At 35.9% G+C, this 8,082-nt stretch overlaps 1 protein-coding gene across 1 annotated transcript; it reads left to right on the top strand.

Moving 5' to 3' along the window:
• Positions 1-1,152: 1,152 nt before the first annotated feature.
• LOC148690612 (uncharacterized) lies at positions 1,153-1,971 on the top strand. The gene is made up of 2 exons (XM_088684965.1): positions 1,153-1,671; positions 1,888-1,971. The coding sequence occupies exons 1-2, from the start codon at positions 1,153-1,155 to the stop codon at positions 1,969-1,971; spliced, it is 603 nt and encodes a 200-aa protein (XP_088541091.1).
• The last annotated feature ends 6,111 nt before the right edge of the window (positions 1,972-8,082 follow it).

Genomic DNA, 8,082 nt, shown 5'->3' with positions numbered 1-8,082 from the left:
TTTGTGCCTCTGGATTCTGGTATGTCAGTTTCCTAGGGTTTCTTTCTACGAATTTTCTTGGTGTTATTTCATCATTTTTCCGCAGATTCCAACCCTATCTATTCTCCATAAGTTCTCTCGTTGTTTAGGGTTTTTTCGTTTTTTCTATGTTTTACTTCATCACTAATTGCTAATATTGTTGGAGGATTTTTTGTAATTGGAGCTATTCCAATCAGTACGCTGGCTTTTTTTTTTTGTTTTTGTTTTTGTCATTTGTTATCACTGATGATTTATAATGTAATTGTTGTTTTGGGATTTTAAAAGTATGTTGAGGAGGTGCGTTGATGTGCCATCAATGTCAGAGGAACAACAAGGACTGGGTAGTTCGCTGTAAAGAGTGTAAGAGGAAACAATTTTGTATTCCTTAAATACAGATCTGCTATATATTGCTTTAATATTTCTGATTATATCTTACTCAAGATCGATGTTGGGTTAGTAGAATCCAGTAAATGATATTTGATTTGGTTTCAAAAGGAGAAAGGGGTTACGATTTACATTCTTATCCGGTTGGTGATAGAATAATGTGCATTTGGTCTTGAAAACTTCTTGAATGGAGTTAAGATTTTATAGTTAACAATCTAATGAAAACTTATTACTTTATCTCTCTTTGCTTGTCACTTTAATCTTTTGGTTATTTTGTCCAGTATTGGGTACTATGTGTATGCCTCAATGAGAAACCTGGTGTTGAGGAAAAACTTAGAGTACACAACTCTAACACAAGTGCTTTAATAGTCTTGTAAGAGTGTGAGTGCTCTAGTGTTTGTCTCTAGAAAGTGAGTGAGTGTCATAGCTTCTCAAGAGTGTCTTTGATAGTTTGTGTTGTAATATTTTGTTTGTGTAATACAAGTAATTTGTTTACTTGTATTGTCTCTCCAACACTTGTGTTAGAGTTGTGTACTCTAAGTTTTTCCTCAACAATTGGTATCAGAGTGGTACGATCATAGACCGTCTCTATTAAAGCTTTTGAGAATCGTGAGAAGTTTAGTACTTCGCAAGATTATTCGTTAATCTTATTTGGCTTATCGAAGCTTTGCCGACACGATGGGAGATCTTCAAGTTGTTGGAGCAATCAAGAAGTTGAACAACAAAAATTACAACACGTGGGCGACGTGTATGGAGTCTTACCTACAAGGCCAAGATCTTTGGGATGTCGTCGGCGGTAATGAAGTTACGCAACCAGAAGAAGACACCAGCAGCGCTTTGAGGAAGTGGAAGATCAAGGCAGGTAAGGCCATATTTGCCTTAAAAACCACAATTGAAGATGACATGTTAGAGCACATACGGAAGGCCAAGACACCAAAAGAAGCATGGGACACCTTCGCCACACTCTTTTCAAAGAGGAACGATACAAGACTGCAACTTCTCGAGAACGAGTTGTTATCAGTGGCCCAAAGGGACATGACGATTGCGCAGTATTTCCACAAGGTAAAGTCTATTTGCCGTGAAATTTCTGAATTAGATCCTAGTGCTGCCATTGTAGAATCCAAGATAAAAAGAATAATTATCCATGGATTGAGACCCGAATATCGAGGCTTCATTGCCGCTGTACAAGGATGGTCGACCCAACCATCACTTGTTGAGTTCGAGAATTTGCTTGCCGATCAAGAAGCTTGGGCAAAGCAAATGGGAGGGGTCTCATTAAAAGGTGAGGAGGAAGCGCTCTACACCAAAAGTAAAGGCAGCTTTAAGCAGCGTGCTGGTGGTGGATCTAAAAGAAATGGTGACAAGGAAAAAGGTCATCAAGGAGGAGGGAGTTCTCAGCCAAGGGGAGCTCCGAAGTATCATGGCAACCGTGGTCAGTCCCAGAATAATAAAAGATTTGAGGGCAAGTGTTACAATTGTGGAAAGAATGGCCACATGGCGAAGGATTGCTGGTTCAAAAAGCCTGTAGAAAGTAACGTCGCCAACTCAGAGAAGGATGAGATGGAATAGTCTTATAAGAGTGTGAGTGCTCTAGAGTTTGTCTCTAGAAAGTGAGTGAGTGTCATAGCTTCTCAAGAGTGTCTTTGATAGTTTGTGTTGTAATATTTTGTTTGTGTAATACAAGTAATTTGTTTACTTGTATTGTCTCTCCAACAGTTGTGTTAGAGTTGTGTACTCTAAGTTTTTCACCCCAACACCTGGCAATACTATCTTGTAGGGGCTTTAATCTGCATGTGCAGAGAGGCTAGGTTTTGTTAGTGAAGCTTCTATATGTACGAACTGAAACAAGACTTGTTTAAATTTTGGCTAGTGTTTGTTAGTGGGCCTAGTGTTGTATATTGCTTTTGTCTCCAATAATGAATTAATCAAGTTCACTTATTTCACTTGATATATGTGTAAAATAAGCAGGGGATTGACTTGCTGGAGATGTGTGTCTTCTTGAAGATACGATTGTAGAGAAGATGAATATCATTGGAGGATCAAGGTTGGAACTAGGACTTGAGTTTTGTTTTGGAGTGTGAAACAAAGTCTATACATGTTTTGGTACATAAATGTAAAGTATAACTACGTGATTTTGGGTAAATGTGCAATTTTGTAAATAAATATCTTTATTATATATATATATATATATATAAATTATTTATTTATTTATTAAATAACTTTTTTTTTTTTTTTTTTATATTTTGAATTTTTTTAATAACCGGCACTAGCCGTGATCAATTTGTAATCCACAATGGCCATAGCACGTGGTGTTAGCTATCAATCTACCACGGGCATAATTCGTGATTGCACTGCATTTGACAACTGGCATAGCCCGTGGTAGAAACAAAGACTTTTCATCACATCCAGAATACTAACGGGCACGATGCCCGTGGTAGATTGCAATTTATCACGGGCATCCACCGTGGTAGATGAAGTTTTTTTCTTAGTGTGTTCTTAAAATCTTAAAATCTTAACAAACATCGATTCCCATGTTTTTGCATCCCGAATTGTTCCAAATTGGTTCGAGCGATTGATATATAAACTATTCTATCCTACTTTATCATCTTTTGATCTAGAAAATTAATTAAAGTATTGCAACGTGTAATTAATATATCACTCGTTTATAACTATAAAAAGAAAAACTAAAAGTAAACCAATCCAAATTTACTTTTTTCACCACCTTAAAAATTTAGGATTACATCTGTTGAAGGATACAAAATATTACATTGTAAATTAAATTGACAATATTAAATATAACTTAATTTGAGTGATTTCACTTTCAATTCAAACTTTTGAGATAACAGCCTGATGCGAGAATTAAACGCACACAAATTAAACCCTCTTTTTGACAATTGTAGTATAAGTATAAGTAGGGATCGTTCTTAACCGGGGATTAGGAGGGATTGCAAATCACTTGGAAACTGACTCAAAAACTTAAAATAAAGTTAAAATACTAAACTAAACACTTAAAACACTAAGTTGGACACTAAAGTAAAGGGGGATTAAGGTTTTGACGAAATTAAATTAAATGGACAGATTGCAATTAAAACAGAATGTAAATATGAAATTGATGAAATGGAATGATGAGAAACTAGTTAGAGGGTTCCTTATCCACACATGAACATATGCATATAATTTGATTCCCAATTATGACTCAACAAACGATGAATGACAATGCTCCAAGTTAATTAGGTCCGCTTAAATTAACTTTAAGATTTCCCTAGATTCATTGGATTGAATGGAATACGCATTACAACCAAATTATTCCTAATCAAAGTCCCTAACTATGGAATACGCATGATAGAGATATTCAACAAAGATCATTAAGTTCAACGGAAATCATAAACATCGACTAGGCATTCATAACTATGGAATACGCATGTTAATCCAGCCTAGGGTTTACTAAACACAATCGTGACTAGCGATTTTTACTACTCATGAATATAAGTTCATAACGATTAGGTGAAATTCCCTTATATCCTAGCATCAAGTTTAGGCATGCAAATTAAGTGTCGACCCTCAACCCACATACATAAACAAGTTCTTAATCAAAACAGAAAAGTAAACCACATCTAAAGTTCATGAATTCATAACTGGAGTAAATCAAATCATAACCAACATATGTCCATGGCTTCAAAATCGCCTCTAACTAAAAAGAAATTAGTTCCACATGTTTAACATAATTGAACAACAAGTTAAATTAAACATGAAAACAGAAACAAAAGAAGAAAGAACTCCAAAAGTTGCAGATTGTAAAGATGAATGTGATGATATTGAATGGATGATAAGCTAGCTAAGGGGTTCATCTCCACACATGTTACACTTGCATAATAAAATGATTTCCAATTGCTTTTCAATAAACCATGAATTCTCAACACCCCAAGTTAACCGTGATGCACTAATTAACCTTCAAATCTTCCTAACGTTATTTTATTGGATGATTGCATACGACAACCCAAAACATTCCTTCCAAGTCCCCTACATGATTGCATAATAGAGATACAAGCAAGAATCATTACGCTCCATGAAAAATATAAGTGTTGACGAGGCATTCGTTACTATGGAATACGCATGAAACTTATGCCAAGAATTCGTTTAACGCGATTGTTTATAAGCAACCTCCACTACTTGTGAATATAAGTTCGTAACTATTAGGTGAAACTCACTTATATTCTAGCGTCATATTCATGCATGGAAATTAAGCGTGCACTCTCAATAAACATACATAAATAAGTTATCAATCAAACAGTTAAACAAATTGAATCCACAACTTATGAAACGCAATTAGAAGTAATCAAATCAAAATGCAAGCATAAACATATATTTCGAATCCCCCCTAGCCAAGGGGGGGGTTTAGTTCCTCATGATTACAAAACAAAGAGAATGAAATTAAACATTGAATTCAAAGGAAAAGAAACACCTAAACATTCCAACAACTCAAACTTGAATTGTATGAACGTTTAGGCCCGCTTCTCTTCCTCTTTGTTGTAGCACAAGGTCTAAGGTGAGTTTTATGGTGTGAATGGTTTGGGTGGTCACGGCCTCAAGGGATGGATTTGGTGTGTGAATGGAGATGGTGTTTGGATTAGTAGGGAATTGATGGAATGGTGCCTTAAGGCACGGCACCAATGGATGGTTTTCTGAAATGGAAGAGTGTATGAATTGTGGCTGCAATGGATGCTTATTTATAGGTGAACAAGAGGGAACATGACAGCTAGGAACTTGGTGGAAAGCTAGAAATACAAAAAAGGAATGCATGTGGCTGATTTATGAAGGGAATGCATGTGCAAAACAGCTAGGAAAAGTTGTGGAAATCTGGAAATGGGATGGAAGTGTGCATGGCAGAGATGGGAATGAATGATTGAATGTGCATGGCTGGAATGAATGTGTTTGCATGTGAATTAAAGCTAGGGTGAATGATGATAAATGCATGTGGATTAAAGAGTGAATGCATGTGTTGAATGATTTCTTGGTGAGGGGATGCACGGCATGGGTAGTGTTGTTGGTGTTTGAATGGGAATGCAATCTGAAATGGGAGAGCATGTGGGTGGAAATGTATGTGGGATGAAGTGGAATGACAATGAGTGCATGTGTTTTGACAGCTAGGTTGAATTAATTAAAGGGAGTGCATGTGGCTTGGTTGGAATGAATGGAATGCAATCTGAAATGTGGATGGGAGTGCACGGCATGGGTGAATGGGTGATGTGTGATTGAATGATTAAAGTGCATGTGGGTGAATATGTGGCTGAAATAAACAAAGAGTGAGGGGATGCACGGCACAAAGGGAAATGGCTGGCATTGTGGTGCAATGATGGAGGAATAAGTGCATGTGGGTTGGTTGATTAGAATCTAGGGTGAATGGTGTGTTGGATGCATGTGATGAAGTGGTGATGAATGTGAATGTGGTTGAATGATTAAAGGGAGAGCATGTGAGGGAATGATTATGGTGAATGATGATGAATGCATGTGGGAGTGTGGCTGAAATGAAGGAGTGGAATGTTGGAATGTTATGCACGACAATGGTGGAAATAGAGGTGCTGGAATTGATGGAATGCACGGCTAAGGATATAGGAAAGGTTTAAATGTCCTAAAACTAAAGGGAACAAGGTTCCAACACTTTGGTCTTCAATTAGGTCTTCAATTTCGTCCAACACTTTGGCTCCAAGCATAAGCTATCCATCCTTAGCCCAAAAGTGCTCCAAAAGTCTCCAAAATGCATCTTTTTGCTCCTTTAGCCCTTTGGACCTACAAACACACGAAAATAGCTTAAAGTACTAAAATTACTAAGTATTAGCAACATAAATGCAAGAAAACAAGCAAACTAAGGCGCATAAATAAGCTCCTATCAAATTCCCCCACACTTAGCTTTTGCTAGTCCTCGAGCAAAACAAAACAAAAGAAACCAAAAATACAACGACACTGAACAAGTAAAACACAACCTAAACCTTCCAACAATCGTCTCAGGGATTTCCAATGCACATGACAAGTTAAAAATCATTATTCCCACAAATTTTAGCCATCTTTACACTTAAGTACATTCTTAATCATAGTCACCACATACTAGTTCACAATTAAGCATTTAAAACACATTTCGAATGTAGTAACATGCCTTAGAGAATTTCCTCAATTCCTTACTAGAATGCACTCTATTTTCACACAGATTTTCTGACTACACACCTTACACTAGTTATATGTGAGAGATTGATGTAAACATGAAAGACTAGTATCTCACATATGTTATAACAAAGAAAGCATTTTCTGGATTTACGATAATGACATGAATATGATCTAATGAATGGAATGCTACTACTTAGAATGAGAACCAGTGATTCCATAAGCTCATATCAATTCCAAACTCCATATTATTGAACACATAACGATCAAGATAGAAGTCAAAGGGGTATAACGGGGCTAGGGTATTGGCTAACAATGAAAGGTGAAGGATAAACAAACATTCTTAAAGCAATAGCGAGCAAAGTATTGAATTAGGCACTTAGAATTCCCTTTTGAATGAAAACTCAACTTTTGAACAAAAAGGGAGAACAAGCTCTTTTTTCTTTCTTTCTTTCTTTTCTTTTCTGTTTTTCTTTTTTCATATGTTTTTCACAATTTTTTTCTTTTCTTTTGACTCTCAAAACATACATAAACACTTAAGAACAAAACATTCTCTCCCCCACACTCATTTTCTTTCATAATGTACTCAAAAGGAATTCATTTAAGTTATGCTCACTATCTTTTAAGAACAAGGGTGTGGACAGTCCTAAACTAGGCTAGGTGAAGATAATGTGGGTAAACAAAGAATAAAGGCTAAACAAGGCTCAACGGGGTTAAAACTTACAACAAATACGAAATATGGGAAGTAAGGCTATTTGGCTATGGTGGCAACTACACAACTTCATCTTGATATATGTTATGCAATTCAATGTCATGCTTTGAATGAAACGGATATAAGTTCTAGCATTTAGTTCTATCATGATACAATTGCATTCTAAGTAGCAACCAAGCAAGGAATAATGAGATCATGCAACAACTTTAGAAAACAAAGAATCACAGATTATAACTCTCCAAAGAAGGTAATGGCTCGAGTCTCATAGGGTTGTAGCGTTTGTTTGAGTTCCTTCCTTCAAGCATGTTACAAAAACGAATTTTTCTTTTATGATTGCATGTGAAGTCATACATTATAACCATAACCAAGCATATACCAAGAGTAAATCAAACTTTTCTCTAAGTTTATAACTCTTTTTAACCGTCATGCAATTACAAACCAAATCCTTATCATTGTGTTGGAAGGTACCCTAAGACACAAACACACAAAAACGACTCAAAACACTCTTTTTAGGCTTTTCAAAACATGTTTTTCAAATTTTTATGTGATTTTCGAAGTTATAAAACAAAACATACTAAAACACTCTAAAACAACTTAAAAACACCTTAAAACAGCAAGGAACAACATTTGAAGTTATGGGTGATAAAATCCCACGAATTTGCATCAAATATACTTAGTTACCCCCCCACACTTAAATCAAACATTGTCCTCAATGTTTTAAGCATAGATTCACACAAAGCATAAGTAAATACACAAAAAACACTTAAACATACTAAACATGGCAGAATGTAACTAACAAAGAGAAGAGTTTA

Source organism: Pyrus communis, chromosome 15 (assembly GCF_041283825.1).
Source record: "Pyrus communis isolate YQ-2024b chromosome 15, ASM4128382v1, whole genome shotgun sequence".
NCBI lineage: Eukaryota > Viridiplantae > Streptophyta > Magnoliopsida > Rosales > Rosaceae > Pyrus > Pyrus communis.
The sequence above is the reverse complement of the archived record's forward strand: the minus strand, read 5'-3'. Positions and strand labels throughout refer to the sequence as shown.